The following is a 23,970-nucleotide window of genomic DNA, read 5'->3' on the forward strand; positions in this document are numbered from 1 at the left end:
CCTATAGTGAAACCTGCACCTACCTGCCCCACGTGGGCCTATAGTGAACCCTGCACCTACCTGCCCCACATGGGCCTATAGTGAAACCTGCACCTACATGTCCCACGTGGCCTATACTGAAACCTGCACCTACCTGTTCCACATGGGCCTATAGTGAAACCTGCATCTAACTGTCCCACGTGGAAGAGGTTTTCTCTCCAAATACTCCTGTTGCCATGGTTCCAGATTTTCTGGTGTACCTAACCGGAGGCATTTTGGCCTAGTATTTTTTGTAAGTCAGGAGCATGTCAGTTAATTAATGTTCCAGAATAATGATAAACAATTGAACACTTCAATACATGTTAACCCTAACTTGATGCCACACACCTCCCGTGACCAGTAAAGAGAAAGTGATGTGGAAGCACATTTTCCGTCAGCTCAGTCACAGCATATGAGAATGGTCTGGAATTGTGGGAATGCAGGATTTTTTGCTATTTTAGCAAACATTCCCGAATATATCACTGCTAACGATGAATCTTCAAGATACAAAATTCTACGTTTTGTAGGTGCTGAAAAGTATGTGAATATCAAGGTGAAGTCGTTGATTACACGGTTTCAATTTGACATGGAGATAAAGACAAAACTAACCTAAGATTGTATGGCCTAAGTGAAGACATTAATAACCTAGAATTGCTGATGTTATATTCTAAATGACACTCCACCTGATTGTTTGGAATTTCATTGACGTTACCCTCGGATATTTCACTGTGACGTTTACTTTTATGAGTGAAACCCTGGGCTGGATTCTTCGGTCCCCCAGCTGCGCGTTTCTCGGAGATGTGCCGTCCACTGGCAGTGGGATTCTATCCTCCGCCACTTGTCAATGGGATTTCCCATTGAAGCCGCCCCACGCTGCCGGGTGGGGGCGCACTGCTAGCGCAAAAAGCGAATCGCAATTGCCAAAGAATTCCGACCCCTATCTGTAGTAAAGGATAAGGTGGAGGATTTCAGTAATGCAAGGAAACTGCAAGGAGCACTGGGGTAAGTTTTTACAGAGAAGTGATTTCAGTCCATTGTGTAAACTACTTCCACTGAATCCGCGTGCATATTGATGATACAGGAAGTCGATTTGTATAGAACCCAAATCAGGAAATCCCTTGCCACATGCAATCACCTTTCTGCTGGTACGTAGATGTAGTCTGATTTAATCTGTGTGCCGACTCGACTTCATTAGATTGTTGAAAAATATTTAAATACGAGTTGAAAATGGGCTTTCAATTTAAGATAGCATAACAGATTTAAAAATAATATTCATTATTTGTGAAGTACAATTGAAACTGTCTATTCATTGCACTATCCTTCTGATTACCATGTAAGATATATTGCAGTATTTTAATGGAACAGGCAATTGATTTTTACCTCCCTGTAGAAACATACTGGCTGTTGAAAAGGAGCATTCGATAAATGGTAGATTGCATGAAGGCATCTGGGTGTGTTGAGACAATTTTACAAAACACAGGACAAAAAATATTGTCATTAAGGACTTAAACTTTCCTTTTGCTAATATGCTCAATGCCATAAGTAAACCAGCAGTTCACAAGCTGCATTAAATGCAAATTAGAAGCAGAGACAGCTGTTTGATTTGCTAATAAATAGTTTAATAAATGAGCTATTTTAGTCAGTAACACTTTTAATGCTTCATTAAGAAATAATAGAAAAATAAAATACAGCAATAAGTAACTTGTACTTTGTACAAAATCTCTTTACATCATTGCTCAGCAGATATTTGCCATATAGCATATTCTGTGTGAATAAATGTCCTAGATTCAGACCCCACAATTCTATCTGCCAACTCCCAGCTTTAGAGAGCAGAAACTCTAATTACTATTAACTCTAGGCATGCTGGTACATTATGGAAATTTTACATTGATTGATATTTGTTTAATGAATAACTGCACTTGGTCCACAGATTGCTTTGTTCCATTTAACAATTTGAGAAGGTTTCTGTGTTCGCTAGAGATCAACTGACAATTTTACAAATCACAGAAGGCTGACAAATATTTGTACAACATTGACATTAGATACATTTTGCAGTTGAGGGCTGGCTCTAAATTGTTGCTGCAAAGGTTGCAGAAGTGACTGAGTAGGTAGTAAAATGTCAGAAGATTGGACATTTAGGATCACTTCTGTAGCCAGCACAGAAAAGTCTGAAAACCTCAGTCAAAAATCACTGAACCATTGGACTTGGCTAACCCCAAGAATAAATAAAAAGGACACAACTCAGTTGTTTTGGTGAGCAAGTTGTTGAGAGCCTGTCCTTAGTTCCGAGGATAGGGCATTATCTCAGTTCTTATCCACTAACGTTATTGACAGTATACTATTGCTTACTTATATCAAATGGTGGATACTAATGAAAACTATATAGAAATATATACATTTGAAACATTTCTTAGCTATTTTTTTAGATGCTGCTGTTCGGGCCTTTGACAATCACAAATAATTTCCTCTTGAGCCATTGAGCAGCCAATTTACTCACAAATTTCTGTCAATAGTACCTTGAAGTTGAGCAATCCAGGTCTATCAGCATGAACTGGGGTCACTCATCTTCCAATTTTCCTTCTGGGAATTTTCTCCTTCTGGGAATTATCTCCCAGGTTAAAACTGGGAACGTAAATTGCAGGAACTATGGAGATAAACTGATACTCTACTACTGGGAAACAAGTTACCAATACGTAGAAACATTTCAGCCAACCATTATAGCCCAAGGGTAAGACAAAGAGCACTTTGCCATATCATTGGTATTCTGGTACGATCACAAGAAAAGTCTTTGTAAACTCAAAAAATGTTGCATTCCTTCTACCAGACCCCTTATATAGCCATAAGAAACGATTAAAGAAAAAACAGTATTTTGCCCCTCTTTTAATTCAAGTAATTCACCTGCATTACTTTTCTTTCAACAGTTTTACAGCTGTAGTTTATGTTGATCCATTTAAACAAGGTTCAGGTGAATAAGGAGTATGTACCAATTTCAATTTTCTAAATTGTTTTAATTTTAAGGCCAAAACCTTAGCGTTTGAGGATGCGAGGATCACTATAAGTATAACTCATTGTTTCGTTCTTACTGAAAAGCTCAATACAAATTTTGAGCTAGATTAAAAACTACAGCATCACAAGAACTACTGTTAAATAAAAAGTTTCCAATAGTGTGCAATGCTGTAAAACCTGCCTGAAATAATCATCTTTCAGTATAATTACAAGTGGTTCAATTTCAAAAGGCAATTGGATAAACACCTGCACTAGGAAAACATTGCCGGTATTGGTAATGGGATTAATTGGGATTTATAGAGCTGGCACAGGCAGGATGGGAGGAATGGCCTCTTTCTGCATTGTATGGTTCTACGTTGCAGGGTACACTTACTTCACATTGCTTTTGTGAAGTGAGATTACACAAATTAGACCAGTTTTCTCTAGAATTTAGAAGGTTTAAAAAAAAAATTCCAATTAAGGGGCTATCTCACTTGACCAATCCACCCACCCTGCACATATTTGGGTTATGGGGGTGAGGCCCACGCAGACGTATGGAGAATGTGCAAATTCCACATGGGATTGAACCTGGATCCTCGGCGTCGTGAGACAGCAGTGCTAACCACTGCACCACTGTGCCACCCTAGAACTTATAAAGTTAAGGGGTTATCTGATCAAAGTTTTCAAGATATTAACAGAAAAACAGGGTCGATAAAGATAAACTATTTCCATTGGTTGGAGATTCTAAAACTAGGGGGCATAGTCTAAAAATTAGGGCCAGACTGTTCAGGAGAGATTACATAGATTACATAGAACATACAGTGCAGAAGGAGGCCATTCGGCCCATCGAGTCTGCACCGACCCACATTAATCCCTCACTTCCACCCTATCCCCGCAACCCAATAACCCCTCCCAACCCTTATGGACACTACGGGCAATTTAGCATGGCCAATCCACCTAACCTGCACGTCTTTGGACTGTGGGAGGAAACCGGAGCACCCGGAGGAAACCCACGCACACACGGGGAGAACGTGCAGACTCCGCACAGACAGTGACCCAGCGGGGAATCGAACCTGGGACCCTGGCGCTGTGAAGCCACAGTGCTATCCACTTGTGCTACCGTGCTGCCCACGAGAGATGTTAGGACTTCTTCATGCAAAGGCAAGTAGAAGTTTGGAACTTTCTCCACAAACAGCAATTGGAGCTAGAACAGTTCATTTTAAATCTGAGATAGATAGGTTTTTGTTAAGCAAAGATATTAAGGAATATGGGCCAAAGATGTGCAGGTTAGGTGGATTGGCTGCGCTAAATTGCCTCCAGGTGGGGTTACGGAGATAGGGTGGAGGATGGGGCCTAGGTAGAGTGTATTTGATGGGCCAAATGGCATCCTTCTGCGCTGTAGGAATTCTATGAAAGGCAGGTATATGCAGTTAGGCAACAGATCAGCCTTGATATCATTGAAGGGTGGGACAGGCTCGAAGGGCTGAATGACCTATTCCTGTTCCTATGTTCCTATGAAACCCTTGGGGTGTCCAGCCCATTTAACATCCCACATTCATGAGTGAAACAGCTTCAGCCTTGCATACCAAGGAGGGCAGCACTGCAACACCTGTGCATCCCGAAAGTAGGCCTTGACCCTCAAGGTCAAAACACCCCAGGGGACATGCACCAAGGTAATCTCAGGCAACAGGACATGGAAGTCTTAACCTAATCTGTGGATCCTGGGGAAACACTTAGATGTAGCAGGAGTGTGAGGAAGAGTAAGAAACTATCGGCACCTGCGGCCATGGATGAATATCGGCAATAGTAGAGATAGGTCACCATTGTAATACCAGTTTTGTACTATACATCACTTTGTTCAGCTACACATCCCCTATCCTGTCATTTCATGACACCATACTCCGCAAAGCTCCATTCACATTCGGCACTTCATCCCTGTGGAGTGTGAGAACCGCAGGACTATGTCTCTCCCGCCTCCCACACTGATGACTCAGCAAAGACATGCTGCTTTTGCCACGGACCCCCCATCTGCCCTGGACTCACTTCCCCAACCTCTTATCCATAGAAGGTGGCAGCGCCAACATCAATGCTCAGTTCTCCCATGTCTGCCACACTTCTCCACTGATGAGGTGGCCAAGGGCTGACAAAACGTTGAGATCCTGTCCACCTCGGAGTTGGACAGTTGGAGGAAAACACCAGTACTAATGACCTTGGAGGGGGGCTACAGTAGCTGAGATAAGTCATCCAGCAACTCGGAATCCCATGATAAACCCATTCATTGGCAGGACACCTTCACCCCTCTGTCTTGCAGAGTCAGACATATCACTGAGGATGAGAGGCGCATTGCTCTATCCTCAATTCAAATGATCATTATTTTCCTGCAGAGGAGAGCCAATGACTTTACCGCCCTACCAATGAATGTTGGCAGCATCACAAGTTTGATATTAGACCCCATGGTGGGAGAGCTCTTCACTCCCTAGTCCTGGTCGTCCCTGAACCAAGAGGCAATGAGGGTGTCCGTAGTTCTTCGGCCCATATGCACACTGTCCATCGCCCATGGTTCTTCATCCTCCGCCTCTGCATGTTGACCTTTACCGCCCTCCTCGAATTCCTCCTCATCTAAGGAGATGTGTCATTGCCCCATCTTCCCTGGGTCCAGCTGGTCTCCCCTCTGCAGCACCCAAGTTGTGGAGTGCACAGCAGATCACTATTAAGCATGAAAACCTCTGAGAGCTGCATTGGAGGGCAACACACGACTGATCCAGGCGCCGGAACTGCATCTTGAGCAGTCCAATCACCTGCTTGAGCAGCCCACGTGTTGAAGTATGAGTCTCGTTATAGGTATTTATGGCCCCCACACTGGCACCGGTAGCCACCTCCTGTGTGGGTACCCTTTGCCCCCAGGAGCCTTCCCGCCATCAGTTGCTCTCCCTCAAAGACGTTGAGGATCTGAGAGCGCCGCAAGATGAAACTGTCATGGATGCTCCCTGGATGCTCGCTTTGCCGTTGGATGGCAACAATCTTTGCCAAGGCGTGTCCGGGCGACAGGCGAGGGCAAGAAGTGAAGGGTGTGCAGCCTCACCCCATATGTGAAACCCCTCTGTAGCAGTGCTAAAGGGCACAGAGTGCGTTAGAATTTGGTTCCAATCAGTGGCACTCATGTTTAGCTCTCCTGATTCAATTGGTACAATTGCCGAATCAAGGAAGGGTGAGGGAGTTTATCAGGAAACTGCTTCTTGTGACAGACGTGCACAGCTGATTCATATGAAGACTGTCATTAGCATGTCAAGCACATCCCTGGAGGGCATCCTCATTCCCCCATGCCACAAGGGCTGCAGTTAACCAATCTTCCATCAGGCACAGCCATCCACCCGTACACTAATTCCTGATTCTCTTCAGATTTTGTGCCCGCATCGTCGTTCTCAATGACTGCTGTAGTGGGCTCAAAATAATGTTTAGTGTTTAGTCAATTTAGTTTGATCCAGAAAATGTCTTAACATGTGGAATCTTGTTGTGTTAACCATTCCACTATTAACCAGAAGTTCAGTCTCTAAGGTAATTGTTTCAAATTTCTTATTGATCTGCCACTTATCTGTTCATAGAATATCCACTTTAAGTCCTCCACCAGCAGATGTGTACATATATATGTTGAATATTTATTTTCAGAATTTGTTGGCAGTTATTCATGCCTGTGCTATATATTTCCAGTGAGATTGCCCTTCATTAGTTTTCACCTCGTGTCCGTGCACTACTCCATCCAGTAAGTGAAATGTCTATAAACTGATGAAGTTCATCAAACTTTAGTTAATTTAAGTTGATTGCCATGTTGATAACTGAACATTCCAAGAGATGATGCTAACAGCGGGAGAAAGAAAGTTAAAAAGAAAAATACCACCCCTCAATATATTTCCGTTGAAATTGGAATTTGTAGCATGATTTGACTGGATGAGGGAAGAAGTGAGCTGTAAACCCTTCTCACCTACTTTGACAATGTGTTTGCGAGGCCATTTTCTCTCCTCGGCCTCATCTGAATGCTGCCATAGAAGTTCAAGTCGCAGGGGGCCATCCATCGGCTGTCGCTAAGGCAGGTCCGTTGGCAAGGAAGTTAGTTGCAGGGAAAATGTGTCAGGAGGGTCTCACACCCAGTGGGAAATCTGGGACAGGAGAAATTTAAACTTTCCCAACTGGGCCCAGAGGAGCACTCATGCGAGAATGCCTTCACAGGGCAAACAAAAATAATTTACATGTTTGGGCACCTTCAGGCCCTGGATACTCTGCCCATTGCAATCACCTGGAAGGTAAGCCAGGGAAATTTCCCCACTCAGGTCATACGTGAACTTGAAGTTGGGTCCTGGTGACATTATTGGGAGGTGGGGCGGGGGGGTTACCCGCGCCACTTGCTCGGAAGAACAGTTCGAAATTGAAGGCGGTGTAATCAAGGTGTCTTTCGTAAGTTACTCATCTGGTTTTAACTGACCACTCAGGAAAGAAAGATAAAAACCACACCTGAAGAACCTTTACAAAAAATTCATATAATAAAATATAATTTTGGAAGTCTAAACTACAACTGATATTACAAATTATGGTAAATTGAGGGTGCCAATAGATATAGTTGCCGGCACAATCTCGGAAACCTAGGTGCATCAATGAACAAAATGGTTGCAGATTAAGGCCGTTGAATACCTACTTATACTGAAAGACATTAGTCTGGTGGTGGCATTAAACTGGTAATTCCAAGTTATTTACTTCTGTAAAAATATACGTACATAAGATTTGTTCTCAGACAAGCAAGGAATGAAATGAATAATGTATGACCGCATCTATTTGCATGAGTTAAACTGTAAGATCTTTTCATTGTGTTCGCCAGTTCTAGACTCAACACTTTCAAATGCAGTTGATCTCTAGTTTATCCATATACTAGCATACCAAGAATTAATTTCAAAACCAAAAAGAGAAAACAAAAACCTTTCAAATTTGTACAGAATAAATTACAAAAAGAACATATTAAAGTCAACCTTTTGATTGCACATTTGATATTAGCAGCTAAACAGTCACAAACATGGAAAAGAGATTACTTCTCAACCTATAACTCTAAAGGTATCAATACTGTTGAAGCCACATGGCTATTAGAATATTACCGTAAGAGGTATCCATCTACACATGAACTCTTCTTTAAATAACAATGGGGAAATTGGCAATTAGTGTGTTAGTTAGACTCCACTTTATTATAAATAGTTTGTTAGCTCTACGGGTAATTGGTTTGTAAGGTTTCAGCTAAAGGATGGAAACTTGCAGAGAATTAAGATTCATGTTAAAAACTTGTCCAAATGAAGGAAATGCCAATTATCAACGTCTGATTGTATTTTCAAATAGACAAAGCTAGGCATTGTAGTTATAAAATGTCCTCCAACTGAAATGGTTGCGATACAACTCAATAGCATTTATGGTGCATTCACACATGAAATCCTTTCTCCTGTATGTGGAACATGTGCAGTCTCAAAGTCTGTATACTGCTCACTATTCGTCTCTGATGTCCTATTAACGTTACCCCAATTCTTCTCACGTCACTAGAACAAAAGAAAGTAAAACTGATGTGATCTCATAGCAAGCTAAATGTTGGAAGCTTATATGTAAACATACCATCAACTGTGACCAAGAAGGTACCCTTCTTGTGTCTTAATCAGGAACCAATTGCTAATTGAGGGAAATAAGAATGAATGGTTTACATTTGAACAACCTGGAATAAAGAAAACACGTGACACAGATAAGGGAAACAGAATTGTCTTTGTGGTTATATTTTTCCATGCTTCTGCATGTACTTGCATCCAAGATTAAAGCACAGAAGACTAATATTGAACATTTGTGACAAAAACGTATAACTTGTTAAAAATTGTCAACTAATTCTAAAGCAACTGCTGATCAACCACATATTTCCTTCCCTGGAACTCCATGCATTTTAAATTCAACCGTCACATAAGGAAAGGTAGAGAATGGGTAAAGATATTTGGGCAATGCTCCACCCCCTCCAAAAGGTGTGCTCTAGGTACACGCCGCACGCCGTCAGGACAGCCTCAGGATGTTACCCGAGGCCCTCCCCGTGAAGGTCCGGCCCCGATGGATCCAGTTCCCGATGGCATTGGTCACGTGTGGTATTTCTTATCAGGAACTCGGTGTGGCAGCTGCGGACTAAGTCCAACACCGCCACTGTAGGGGAGGAGGGCCGATCCGTGGGCAGGAGGGGCTTTGGCAGGGGCTGGGGCACTGGTGAGGGGTGGTCAATGAGTGGTGAGCCTGGCCAAAGGGGGTCACTATTTGGCAGGCATCGCCATGTTGCACGGCGCGGCCGCTGCAGGCTGCCGCTGTGTGCATGCGCTACCACGGACACGGCAATTGTCTGGCCATATCCACAGTTACGCTGCGTGCCTGCTAGCCCCCCACCAGACGGAGGATCGGTGGCCGTTTTGCGCCATTTTTTTGGTCGTAAAACGCCACCGTTCCCATGCTGCCGTCAGCACTTAGTCTCAGAATCGGAGAATCCAGCCTATAATGTGAGTAAGTATGAACTTATTCACTTTTTTTTCCTTTTAAAAATAAATTTAGAGTACCCAATTATTTTTTTTCCAATTAAGGGACAAATTAGTGTGGCCAATCCACCTCGCCTGCACATCTTTGGGTTGTGGGAGTGAAACCCACGCAGTCACGGGGAGAATGTGCAAACTCCACACGGACAGTGACCCAGGGCCGGGATTCGAACCCGGGTCCTCAGCGCTGTAGTCCCAGTGCTAACCACTGTGCCGCGTGCAGCCCTGAACTTCTTTACTTTGATAGCAAGAATAGAAAAGCACAATATTTTTTTAAAGGTTTGAAACTTGTAAATGCTGATAGAGGGACAAGGAACACCGCACATTAACGTTCAGGTCGAGCAAATAATTAGGAAGGCAAATGGCATGTTGGCCTTTATTGCAAGGGAATTGGATTGGCGTAAGTGATGAACGGTTACTGTAACACTGTACCCTTGTCATCATGTAAGTTGATGTCCCCTTTAAGACCGGGCTTGGAACCCTGGGGAACTCCGCCTCCGGCTCCGCCCATCTGGGAGCCGTATATAAGGAGCCGCCTTGTGGGCAGTGCAGCAGTTAGCACACGTCTCGGCTCTAGTCTAGTTCTTAGTTTATTAAAGCCTTAGTTTACTGTTTACACTCTAAGCGTCGTTATTGAGGGTACCACAATTTAATAAACTAAACTACATCAGGATGGCGCAGGCCTAAAACCAGAGAAGTTCAACCTGGAAGCACGGACACCGGAGGCAAAGGAAATTTTTAAATACTGGCTCCGATGCTTCAAGGCTTATCTGGAATCCTCAGAGACTCCCATCCTGGGGCCACGCAAGCTGCGCCTACTCCACGCCCGGGTGAGTCACAGAATCTCCGCCACGCTCGAGAAGGCGACGACTTATGAAGAGGCGGTCGAGCTCCTCCGCAAGCGGTTCGTCAAGCCTATCAACGAGGTGCATGCCAGGCATCTGCTCTCTACCTGCCGGCAGCGCTCGGGGGAATCGCTAGACGAATTCATTGAAAAACTCACCGCGCTTGCCAGGGACTGTGACCATCAGGATGTGACAGGGGAGGTCCATATGAACCTGCACATCAGAGACGCTTTCGTGTCCGGCATCCGCTCGACCTACATCCGGCAATGGCTGCTCGAAAACGGGGCAAAAGACCTCCAGGACACGCTAACGCTCGCTTCCTCGCTGGAGGTGGCCCGACATAACTTGGGTACGTACCCCGCGGACTCTGCGAGCCCCCCCCCCGACTTCCTCAGACTCAGCCATATTAAGGGCCTGCGCCACGCGGCGACCCGCTCATCATGGGGGCACACCGTGCTACTTCTGCGGGCAGGGCCAGCACCCACGCCCACGCTCCTAGCCCGCTCCGCGATCTGCAGCGACTGTGGGAAGAAGGGGCAGTTTGCGAGGGTCTGCCTGGCCAGACCCAGGGGCCAGAAGAGCAAAGAACAGCCGGCCCGAAAATCAGGCTCTCAGGCCCGCAGGCCTCGCAATGCGGCTGCGCACCAACCCGACACGCCCCCGTCTGACACGTCTTCAGCCTCATGCGAATCATGGGAGCGGCCAGCTTGTCGGCGACCATCTTCTCGACCCGACACACACAGCCGGCAGCGGCCATTTTACGAGTCCGACTCGGCTGAGGACTCCGACGACCCGCGAGTGGGAGCGATCACCCTCGACCAAACTCGGCCAAAACACCTGCAGAACTCTATGATGCAGGTCCAGGTCAACGAGCGCGACACTGCATGCCTCTTCGACTCCAGGAGCACGGAGAGCTTTATCCATCCTGAAACGGTACGGCGCTGCTCCCTGCGCACCCATCCTGCATCCCAAACCATAGCCCTCGCATCCGGGGCCCACTCGGTACAAATCAAAGGGTACTGTATTGCGGATCTCTCGATCCAAGGCGCCAAGTACACCCGTTTCAAATTTTATATCCTTCCCCACCTCTGTGCCCCCCTGCTGCTCGGACTGGATTTCCAGTGCAGCCACCGAAGCCTGACACTGAAGTTCGGCGGACCCTTGCCCCCCCTCACGATATGCTGTCTTGCGACACTGAAAGTCGCACCCCCCTCGCTATTCGCGAACCTCACCCCCGACTGTAAGCCAGTCGCCACCAGGAGCTGGCGCTACAGTGCCTAAGATATGACTTTTATCAAGTCAGAGGTCCAGCGTTTACTGGGAGAGGGGGTCATCAAGGCTAGCAACAGCCCTTGGAGAGCACAAGTGGTGGTAGTCCGGTCCGGGGATAAGAAACGGATGGTCGTGGATTATAGCCAGACCATAAACCGATTCATGCAGCTTGATGCGTAGCCCCTTCCCCGCATCACGGAAATGGTAAATCGGATCGCCCAATACTGAGTATTTTCCACGGTTGACCTCAAATCCGCCTACCACCAGCTCCCCATCCAACCAAAAGACCACCCCTATACTGCCTTCGAAGCAGCCGGCCGGCTCTTCCACTTCCTCAGGGTCCCCTTCGGCATCACAAATGGGGTCTCCGTCTTTCAAAGGGCGATGGATCAAATGATGGACCAGTACGGGTTGCGGGCTACATACCCGTACTTGGAGAATCCAACCCTTTGCGTCAAACTCTGTCAAAGGCCTTAGAGACATTCAACGCAATAGCAGATGATTCTCCAAAGTAATCCAGAACATTGCTATAAATGTATAAAACAGAGGCACAATCACCTATGGAACAGTGCCAAAATCATTCTGATGATCAAGCCAGAATTTTCAAGTTAATAAAAAATCTGAGAATTAACAGTGGGCGAGATTCTCCGCGAACCGGCGGAGCGGGCCACTCCGGCGCCGGGGAGTGGCGTGAACCACTCCGGCGTCGGGCCACCCCGAAGATGCGGAATCCTCGAAACCCTCAGAGGCTAGGCCGGGGCCGGAGTGTTTGGCACCAGGCCAACCGCCGCCGAAGTGCCTCTGCCGGCCGGCGTGAGTTGGCGCATGCGCGGGAGCGTTAGCGTGTGCTGGCGTCATCCCAGCGCATGCGCAGGGGGGTTCTTCTCCGCATCGGCCATGGCGGAGGTTGACAGCGGCCGGTGCGGAGGGAAAGAGTGCCCCCACTGCACAGGCCCGCCCGCGGATCAGTGGGCCCCGGGGCCAGATCCCCCACGCCCCCCCGAGGACTCTGCAGGCCGCCCGTGGAGCCAGGTCCCGCCGGTAAGGACCTGTTGTGATTTACGCTGGCGGGACCTGCGAAAACAAGCGGCCACTCGGCCTATCGCGGGCCGGAGAATCGCTGGGGGGGACCGCTGCTAGCAGCCGCCGACCGGCGCGCCGTGATTCCCGCCCCTGCTAAAACCCCGGTGGGGGGTCGGAGAATCCCATCTAGTATCTTCATTAAAGTAGGAAAATACTGATAAAAGGGCAATTAATTGATGATTTGAGGTATCGTTTGAGGTGCGGGGGATGGTGGTGAGGTAATGCAGTGAACATGAGCTCATATCAAAATAGGGAATTTGAACTGAAAATATGGGAGTTGAGATTGGAGGCAGAGAGACCTGGTGATGCACCTCTTAGAAAATGATGAAGAAAAACACTTATTAGAACCACTAAATCTGTGAGAGAGCCTACATGTATCTACACCTCCTGCTGCCTGGGGAAAGTGGGCAGCATAATCAAAGACCCCTCCCACCCAGCTTATTCTCTCTTCCAACGTCTTCCATCAGGCGGGAAATACATAAGTCTGAGAACACGCACAAACAAATTCAAAAACAGCTTCTTCCCTGCTGTTACCAGACTCCTAAATGACCCTCTTATGGACTGCCCTGATTAGTACTACACTCCTGTATGCTTCACCCACTGCCGTTGTCTATGTATTTATATTGTGTATCTTGTGTTGCCCTATTATGTATTTTCTTTTTCTTTTATTTTCATGTACTAAATGATCTGTTTGAGCAGCTTGCAGAAAGATACTTTTCACTGTACCTCGGTACACGTGACAGTAAACAAATCCAATCCAATGAAGGGCGAATTACTGGACACGTCACACCCTGCCAGGAATGCAACATGGTTGGTAGATGCCAGGTGAGGCCTCCTGTGGGCTTCCTGGCAGTCACAACGCCTTGCAGGATCTACCCAAGTCCCATGAGGCGGCATGACCAGAACACCGCCCAGGCTGCGCGCGCTTAAATACGTTTTAAACAGACTTAAGTGTACTTACCCGCATTCTATCGGCCTCCCAGGATCTACTGGCCTCGCTACGGAGGCCTCAGCTGGACGCCATTCAGCACAGGTCCACACAAATCTGGACTAGGCGGAATGGTACCGGGGTAGGTGGGGTCTCCCTGGCCAATGGAAGCCCCTGGGTGGTCAGGGATAAGGCAGGTTGGCCTGGGTGCCAGGGTGGCACTGCCAATGGTCAGGACCTGACTTCCGTTTGTGACCATGGAGTGATTGGTCACATAAAGGGCTGTTCCTGTTTAAAGTCACAGAAAAGGGCTCTTTTTACCCAGATCCGGGTGGAATTATGATGAAAAGGCGTAGGTGAATATTAGAGGAGTAGTTAACCCCTGGAATAGTATGTCTTCTGATCACCGGACCCGGCAGAAAACAGTGACAGGTTTGGCTGGAAAGTTGAAACAGTCTTGTGCTTCACAGACAGTCTCTTCCAGCATGCAGGCGGGGGAGGGCCAAGCTGTAAGGCCCCAGATACAGGAACTGATAACTTTTAGCAAGGAGGAATTCCATAAACAGAGGAAAGAAATGCATGAGGATCATGCAAAGGCCATTGCAGAAGCTGTGGCACCCCTGAAGAGTACATTGGAGTGGACGGAGAGGTGTTTGGAGGTGCAGGGGTCACAGATTCGGGAGATTGAAGGAGTGATCTCGGATACAGCGATCGTGTGGTGGCTCTGGAGGTGGAGGTGGGGCTCCTAGGAGACCTTTGTAAAACGCTGAGGGCAAAGGTTGAGGAGCAGGAGAATACCTCAAGAAGACAGAACATGCGAATAGAGGGCCTGCCTGAAGGAGTGGAAGGTGTGAGTGCCACGAGGTACGTCTCGAGGATGCTGGCGGGACTGGTGGCAGAAGGGGTGCTAGATAAGGCCCCTGAAGTGGACCGAGCGCGTAGGTCCCTGAGGCAAAAGCCTAGAGCTGGGGAGCCGCCGCGGGCGGTGATCGTGAGACTCCATAAATTTGTGGAGAAAGAGAAAGTTCTACGTTGGGCCAGGGAGAAGCGTAGCTGCAACTGGGAGGGAAATAACGTCCGGATTTATCAGGACACGGAGCCGAGTTGGCAAAACGGCGGGCAGGTTTCAACAAGGCCAAGGCAGTGCTGTACCTGCGGCAGATCAGGTTTGGGGTGCTCTGCCTGGTGAAATTATGGGTGACGTTCGGAGGCCGGGAGTATTATTTCGAGACCCCAGAAGCGGCCGAAGACTTTATTAAGGAGCATAAACTGGGGGAGAACTGAGTGGACAATGCTTGGGAACTGGGAAGCTGGCACCATGTAATGGTCGGGAGCATGTTTGAAGTGGGTGTAGGGATTGAGGGATTTTCGCCTTTTTTTGGGGGGGGTAGAGGCGGTCTGTTCAATGTTGAGATTGTAAGAAGTTGTAGGGGTGAAAAGTTTATGTGGGGATGGATGTTCCCATCCCCCCTCCTGTTTTATGGGACTGTTTGTGTTTAACATCTGTTTGTTTGCTTTGGGAGAAGGCTACCTGGAGTTCAGGAGAAGTCCTTGTTTGGGTGGGGGAGGGTAAGACCAGCAGGAGGCCACCTTCTTTGAGCTGAGGAGTGGGGGGATGGAGAGGGAGGGGGAGGTCATTAGGATGTGCCTTTGGGCCGGGGCAGCCACGCTAGCAGGTCATGCTGGTGAACGGAAGTGAGGTGGTAGGGGACAAGGCCAAGGGGGTGGCCGGAGGGAGGGGGGAAAGGGGAAGTGGGGGGGGGGGAAGAAGCGGAAGGGGAAAAGCGGGGGCAGAGGGGTTTCTGCGATACGGCACGGGGTGAGAGATGACATGGTCAAGGGCGAAGAAAGGGGCCATCTGGGATGGGCTAGGTACAGAGTGGAATTAAAGGGGCAGGAGTTAAGTGGAGAAGATGATAGACGGTAGAGGGGATTGGAGGCGCAAGCCTCCAGTAAGGTTGGTAACGTGGAACGTCCGGGGACAAAATGGGCCAGTTAAAAGGTCGCGGGTGTTCGCGCACCTCAGGAGCTAGGAAGCGGGGGTTGTCTTTTTGCAGGATACACACCTCCGTGTGAAGGACCAGGTTAGGCTAAGGGAGGGGTGGATCGGGCAGGTTTTTCACTCGGGATTTGGTTTGAAATCGAGGGGTGTGGCGACTTTAATGAGCAAAAAAATGGGTTTTGTGAGTGCGAAGGAGGTGACGGATCCAGGTGGGAGATATGTGATTGTGAGTGGGGTATTGGAAGGGGCACCGGTAGTGTTGGTAAATGTGTATTCCCCAAATCGGGATGATGTGGGTTTTATTAGGGGGTTGCTGGCAGCAATCCCGGATTTGGCCATGTTCCAGTTGATCATGGGAGGAGATTTTAACTGTGCCCTGGAGCCGAGGGTGGATAGATCGAGCCCCAGGTTGATGGGTAGGGTACGAATGGCGAGGGAGCTCGGGGGGTTTATGGAGAGGATGAGTATGGTGGATCCATGGCGCTTTCAGAACGCAGGGGGAAGGGAGTATTCCATCTTTTCACACGTCTATAAGGTGTATTTGAGGATAGATTACTTTGTAGTGAGTCGGGAGATTTTGGTTGGGGTGGAGGGGGTAGAGTATGCGGGGATAGTTATCTCGGACCATGCACCCCACTGGCTGGATATTCGGTTCAGTACGGGACGAGAGCAGAGGCCGAGGTAGAGGTTTGACTCGGGGTTGTTGGTGGATGGAGGTTTTTGTGATAAGGTGCAGTTGGTGATTAGGTATTATGTGGAGTTCAATAAGAATGGGGAGGTGTCGGCGGGCATGTTTTGGAAAGCACTGAAGGCAGTGGTCCGGGGAGAAATTATCTCATTTACGGTTCCTGCGAATAAGGAAAGGAGGGTGGAACATGACCGTCTAGTGAGCGAGACAGTGGAGGTGGACAGGGAATATTTGAGGGTGCCCACCCTGGAAGGACTGACGAGGAGGAAAAAGATGCAGGGGCAATTTAACAGGCTGACAATGGGGAAGACGGTAGGGCAACTGCGTCGGGCAAGAGGGGTGCAATACGAGTATGGGGAGAAGGCGAGCCGCATGCTGGCGCACCAGCTGCGGAGGCAGGCTGCGTCCAGGGAAATATTGAAGATCCGGGCTGGGGATGTGGTGTCAGAGCCAGGGAAGATAAATGAGGTATTTAGAGAGTATTACCAGGGACTTTATGAGGCAGACTCGGGAAGAGAGGAGGGGGACATGGGGTGGTTTCTGGACGAGCTGGAATTTCCCCAGGTGAAGGAAGCAAAGATGCAGGCATTGGAGGAGCCCCTGGGGCTGAGGGAGGTGCTGGATAGTATCAGGGGTATGAAGTCGGGGAAGGCCCCTGGGCCGGATGGGTACCCGGCAAAATTTTATAAGGAATTTGCGGCGGACCTGGCACCACATCTGTTGGGGGCGTTTAATGAAGCACTGGAGAAGGAGGAGTTGCCGGAGACGATGAAGCAGACAGTAATCACACTAATTCCAAAAACAGGGAAAGATCTGGTGGAATGTGGGTCATATAGACCCATATCACTATTGAACACGGATGTGAAAGTATTAGCTAAGTTGTTGGCGGGGAGGATGGAGGATTGTGTCCCGGGGGTGGTTGCAGAAGATCAAACAGGCTTTGTGAAGGGCAGGCAGCTCGCGAGTAATACAAGACGGCTGTTGAATGTGGTGATGAATCCGTCGAAAGTTCTGGTACCGGAGGTGGTGGTGTCCATGGACGCGGAGAAAGCATTTGATCGGGTGGAGTGGCGGTACTTGTTCAAAGTTTTGGGAAAGTTTGTGTTTGGGCTGAGATTTGTGACATGCTGGTTGCTGTATGTGGCGCCAAGATCGAGGGTGAGGACGAATGATATGAGCTCACGAAGCTTTGACTTACACAGGGGTACGAGGCAGGGGTGCCCGCTGTCGCCGCTGCTGTTTGTGCTGGCCATAGAGCCGTTGGCAATGGCTCTCAGGGGGTCGGCAGAGTGGCAGGGGATAATGAGGGGACAGAGGGAGCATCGGGGGTCGCTCTATGCCAATGACCTCTTGCTGTATGTTTCGGATCCAATGGAGAGTATGGGAAGGATTATGGGCCTGTTGGGGAGGTTTCGAGGGTTCTCGGGATACAAGCTGAATGTAGGGAAAAACGAGGTTTTCCGGTGAATGAGCTGGCACAGCGGTCTAATTTAGGGGGGATGCCATTTACGGTAGCGGGGGATAGGTTTAGGTACTTGGGGATTCAGGTAGCGAGGGAATGGACGGGGCTCCATAAGTGGAACTTAACGAAGCTGGTGGAGGAGGCCAGGGAGGTCGGATACACTGCACTTAACGTTGGCGGGGAGGGTCCAAGTGGTGAAAATGAATACTCTGCCGAGGTTCTTGTTTATCTTTCAGGCTCCCCCGATCTTTATACCAAAGGTCTTTTTCGGAAAGTAGGCACCATCATCTCTGACTTTGTATGGGCGGGGAAGGTGCCGAGGGTGGGGAGGACACTGCTACAGAGGCAGCAGGGGGGGTTGGCGTTGCCAAACTTGCTTCATTATTATTGGGCGGTGAATGTGGCAAGGTGCGGCGGTGGTGGGGAGGAGAAAGGGCAGAGTGGGTTAGGATGGAGGAGGAATCTTGTAAGGGGTCTAGTTTGAGGGCTATGGTGGCGGCAGCGTTGCCAATGGCTCCGAGTAGGTATTCAGGGAGCCCAGTGGTGCAGTCCACGGTGAAGATATGGAATCAGCTGAGGAGGCATTTTACGGTGGAAGGGATGTCGGTGCTAACGCCGCTGTGCGAGAATCATGGGTTTGAGCCGGGGGGGGGATGGATAGTGTATTCAGGAGGTGGAGGGAAGTGGGGCTGGTCAAGGTGAGGGATTTGTATTTGGAGGAAGGGTTCGCCAGTCTGGAGGAGCTAAGGGAGAGGGTAGAGCTGCCGAGGGGTAGTGAGTTCAAGTGTCTACAGGTTAGGGACTTTGCACGACAGGTCTGGAAGGGGTTCCCTAGATTGCTGGGATACACCCTGCTGGAGCGACTGCTGCTTCCGGATGTGGAAGGGGAGGGAAGAATTGGGGATATATATAAGTGGCTGGGGGAGCAGGGAGGCGAGCGGGTGGTGAAGATCAAGGAGAAATGGGAAGTGGATGGGAATGGAGATCAATTGGGGAGTATGGAGTGAGGCACTGCGAAGGGTAAACGGGACCACCTCTTGTGCAAGGATGAGCCTGATACAGTTTAAGGTGGTGCACAGGGTGCATATGACTCGGGCGAGAATGAGTAGGTTCTTTCAGGGGGTAGCAGGTGAGTGTGATAGGTGTGGGCTGGGGTCAGCGAATCATGCGCACATATTTTGGGTTTGTGAAAAATTGGGAAGATTCTGGGCGGGAGTGTTCGCGGTCTTAGCCAGGATCGTGGAGGAGGGAGTGGACCCGGACCCTTTGGTGGCGATATTTGGGTTTCAGAGATGCCGGAGTTCATAGAATTTACAGTGCAGAAGGAGGCCATTCGGCCCATCGAGTCTGCACCGGCCCTTGGATAGAGCACCCTACCTAAGCCCTCACTTCCACCCTATCCCCGTAACGCCACCCAACCTTTTTGGACACTAAGGGCAATTTATCATGGCCAATCCACCTAACCTGCACATCTTTGGACTCATGGAGAGGAGGAAGGCCGATGTCATGGCCTTCGCCCCTCTGATTGCACGGCAACAAATTTTGCTGGAGTGGCGGTCGGCATCGCCACCGGGGGTAGCAGCATGGTTGGGTGACCTGTACGACTTCCTGCGGTTAGAGAAGATAAAGTATGAGTTAAGGGGCTCAGCAGGGCAGTTTGAGAAAAGGTGGGGGATGTTTGTGACTGTGTTTGAGGAGCTGTTCGTTGCAGAGGGGTGGGGGAGTGGATGATGAGGAGGGGGGGGGTGAAAAAGGAGAAAAATCTGTACAAACTGTATAGTTGATTGTTGGGAAGAATGCTTCCCGGAGTGTTTATTTGCTGTAACCTACTTTGATACAAGTTTGAATAAAGTGCGTTTTTAAAAAAAAATGCGTTAAAAAAAAATAAATAAAAATGGTCAGGGCATGAGCCGATGAAACGAGGGTGGGGGTGTGGGTGTGAAGTGTGGGGGGAGTTGTAGGGCAGTTATGTAGCGGCCTTGGGAGGTTGGGAAGGGTGAAGAGTGGGGTCCTGGAAGGGGGGTGTCATGATATCCACATTAGCATATCATGGTGCAATCACACACACACTGATGGACAGGCAGTTGGACCAACCAACACACACATAACATCGCAGCCAATCACCAGTGAGAGCACACGCACTATAAAACAGGGAACACCACAGTTCCCGCTCATTCTACCAGGAGATAGCTCAGAGCACAGAGCTCACAGCGCGCCACTCAGACATAGACCATGTGCTGGTGCCTCACTAAGATAGTGATAGGGCTGGGTCCACAGGTTAGCTGGTGAAGCACGTACCCAAGCCAGTAGTTACTTGTTACAGTTGTTTGGACAATAAAACTGAGTTGTACCATCTACAGCCGTGTTGGATCATTTGTGCATCAGAACACCCAACACGAACCAGCGACTGTGAGACCTACCTGCACCCTTTCAGAAATCCGCCATCCTGCTCCATGGAAAACATCAGCCCGCCGCAGCAGCTCCGAATCGCTGGAAATCTCGGCGTAAACTGGAAGCTGTTTAAACAGCGCTTCCAGCTCTTCCTAGAAGCCACAGACAGGGAGAATGCATCGGACACCAGGAAGATCGCCCTCCTCCTCTCCACGGTGGGGCAACAAGCGATCCACATCTATAACTCCCTGGCATTCGTGGAAGGCGAGGACAAAACAAAATATAAGACGGTGCTTCTGAAGTTTGAGGAACACTTCAGCGTGGAAGTCAATGAGAGCTTCGAGAGGTACCTATTCCAGCAGCGCCTGCAGGGTAAGGATGAGCCTTTCCAATCTTACTTGACACACCTCCGTATCCTCGCGCAGTCCTGCGGCTACAAGGCCATCTCCGACTCCATGATATGGGATCAGATCGTTTTTGGGGTCATCTCGGCCACCCTACGCCAGCAGCTCCTTAAAATAAAGCGCCTCACCCTAGCGACTGCCATCGAGACCTGCGTTCTCCATGAGAACGCGACCTGCCGGTACTCCCAAATCCAGGTGGCCGAAACAGCACGGCTCGTGTCCTACGAGGAGGAGTGGGTCCAGTCGATCGAGTTCCTCCCAGCCCGCGGCTCGGATGAAGACGGCCATTTTGCGCGCTTTCTGAGGCCTCCCGCGCTTGTACGCGCCAAAAGAGGGCTGTGATGCGCAGGCGCGTTCTACGCAGGACCGCACCGCGCATGCGCAGTGGCGCAACGAACGCCATGACGTCACGACGTGCGGAAACTGTGGCTCTGCCCACTTAAAGCGGCAATGTCCGTCCAAAGCGCAACAATGCCTCCGCTGTGGCAGGATGGGCCACTACGCTGCCTGCTGTCGAGCAGCTCAACCTGCCAACTCCCAACAATTCCGCCAGCCTCGCAGGGATGTGCGGGCGATTCAGCCCCCCTACACTGAGTCATATCCGGATAGTATGTAGACCAGCGATACCGAAGTCAGGGAGCCCTTCCACGTTGCGGTAATCTACAAGAACCGGATGTCCCCAAGTCGGAACCACCAGCCGCTGCCAGTGCACAGCATTGATCCGGGCGATGAGTGGTGTGCCACCCGAACGGTCAACCGATCCCAGATCACATTTCGCCTGGACACTGGTGCCTCCACCAATCTCCTCGCATGGTCAGCCTTCCAGAACCTGAAAGTTAAACCACCGATTCTTCCATCCCACTGTCAGCTGGTTGACTACAATGGAAACGTCACCCGGCCACGGGGTCCTGCCAGCTCGATGTTACACACAACTCACACAAAGCCACATTATCATTTGAACTCGTAGGATCCTTGAAGGACTCTCTGTTAGGCGCACAGGCGTGCAAGATCCTCCACCTCGTTCAGCGGGTACACACCGTCTCCAGAAGGCACGTCCGATTTCACGGACGCAGACTTTAGGGCGCAGCTCCACTCACTCCTCGCGCACAACCAGGAGGTTTTCGAGGGCATGGGAACACTGCCCTACACGTTCAAAATACGTCTCAAACCGGACGCCACCCCTGTCATTCACGCACCTCGTAGGGTCCCAGCACCACTCAAGGACCGCCTCAAGCAGCAGCTGCAGGAGCTGCAGGACCAAGGAGTGCTTTCCCGGGTCACGGAGCCAACGCCATGGGTCAGCTCCATGGTGTGCATCAAGAAGCCCTCCGGCGAGCTCCGGACCTGTATCGACCCAAAAGATTTGAACCACAACATTATGAGGGAACACTACCCCATACCCAAACGGGAAGAAATCACGAGCGAAATGGCTCGGGCAAAAATATTCACCAAGCTTGATGCCTCAAAGGGCTTTTGGCAAATTCAATTGGATCAGTCCAGCAGGAAGCTGTGCACTTTCAACTCTCTATTTGGCAGATACTGCTACAATAGGATGCCATTCGGCATCATTTCGGCCTCCGAAGTGTTCCGTCGAATCATGGAACAGATGATGGAGGGCATCGAAGGGTTACGCGTCTACGTAGACGACATTATCATCTGGTCCACCACACCACAGGAGCACATCAGTCGTCTCCAGCGCGTCTTTGCACGGATACGGGATCAGGGCCTGCGCCTTAACCAAGCCAAGTGCTCTTTTGGCCAGACTGAGCTAAAGTTCTTGGGGGACCACGGGCGAAATTCTCCCCCAACGGCGGGATGTCCGCCGACTGGCGCCAAAGACGGCGCCAATCAGACGGGCATCGCGCCGGCCCAAAGGTGCGGAATGCTCCGCATCTTTGGCGGCCTAGCCCCAACATTGAGGGGCTAGGCCGACGCCGGAGGGATTTCCGCCCCGCCAGCTGGCGGAAATGGCGTTTGTTGCCCCGCCAGCTGGCGCGGAAATGCGGCGCATGCGCGGGAGCATCAGCGGCCGCTGTCAGTTTCCCGGCGCATGCGCAGGAGCGTCAACAGCCGCTGTCAGTTTCCCGCGCAGTGGGGAGAGTCTCTTCCGCCTCCGCCATGGTGGAGGCCGTAGCGGAGGCGGAAGGGAAAGAGTGCCCCCACGGCACAGGCCCGCCCGTGGATCGGTGGGCCCCGATCGCGGGCCAGGCCACCGTGGGGGCACCCCCCGGGGTCATATCGCCCCGTGCCCCCCCCAGGACCCCGGAGCCCGCCCACGCCGCCTGGTCCCGCCGGTAAATACCAGGTTTGATTTACGTCGGCGGGACAGGCAATTCCTGGGCGGGACTTCGGCCCATCCGGGCTGCAGAATCCAACGGGGGGTCCCGCCAACCGGCGCGGCCCGATTCCCGTCTCCGCCCAATCTCCGGTACCGGAGACTTCTGCGGGGGCGGGGGCGGGATTCACGGCGGCCAACGGCCATTCTCCGACCCGGCGGGGGTCGGAGAATGACGCCCCACATCTCCCGGTCGGGTGTGCGGCTGAATGCCGACAAAGTGGCAGCCATCGCAGCCATGCAGCAGCCGTCAGACAAGAAGGCAGTGCTGCGCTTTCTCGGGATGGTCAACTTCCTGGGGAAGTTCATTCCTAACCTTGCTTCGCACACGACTGCTCTTCGCCACCTGGCCAAAAAGACAACGGAATTCCAGTGGCTGCCCGCACCCCAGAGTGAATGGGAGAAGCTTAAGGTCAAGCTCACCACCGCCCCGGTACTGGCGTTTTTCGAAACCACACGGGAAACAAAGATCTCAACCGACGCCAGCCAGTCTGGCATTGGGGCGGTACTCCTCCAACGGGACGACACCGCATCATGGGCTCCGGTCGCTATTGCGTCGCGGGCCATGACCCCCACAGAACAGCGCTATGCGCAGATTGAGAAGGAGTGCCTAGGCTTGTTGACTGGCATCGACAAGTTTCACGACTATGTATATGGTCTTCCGCAGTTCACTGTGGAGACCGACCATCGCCCCCTGGTCGGCATCATTCAGAAGGACCTCAACGACATGACTCTTCGCCTCCAGCGCATTCTGCTCAAGCTCCGAAGGTACGACTTCCAACTTGTCTACACCCCGGGGAAGTATCTCATCATCGCAGATGCTCTGTCCAGGGCAGTCAACACACCGCCCGACTCGGAGGGGTTCGTTTGTCAGGTCGACGCACAGGTAGCCTTCACATCGGCCAATCTGCCAGCCACTGATGCACGTCTGGCCCACATTCGCTGTGAGACTGCGGCTGACCCCCTTCTACAACGT

At 50.3% G+C, this 23,970-nt stretch overlaps 1 protein-coding gene across 2 annotated transcripts in view; it reads right to left on the reverse strand.

Annotated features, from left to right (window-relative positions):
- Positions 1 to 1,628: 1,628 nt before the first annotated feature.
- Positions 1,629 to 23,970, reverse strand: part of epha6 (eph receptor A6) — a 1,197,965-nt gene continuing 1,175,623 nt past the window's right edge. For both annotated transcript variants that reach the window (XM_072513912.1, XM_072513911.1), the window contains one exon: positions 1,629 to 8,570. In XM_072513912.1, coding sequence (XP_072370013.1) covers positions 8,456 to 8,570 — 115 coding nt within the window. In that variant the 3' untranslated portion in view covers positions 1,629 to 8,455. The remainder of the gene's footprint in view (positions 8,571 to 23,970) is intronic.

This window comes from Scyliorhinus torazame, chromosome 8 (genome assembly GCF_047496885.1).
Source record: "Scyliorhinus torazame isolate Kashiwa2021f chromosome 8, sScyTor2.1, whole genome shotgun sequence".
Taxonomy (NCBI): domain Eukaryota; kingdom Metazoa; phylum Chordata; class Chondrichthyes; order Carcharhiniformes; family Scyliorhinidae; genus Scyliorhinus; species Scyliorhinus torazame.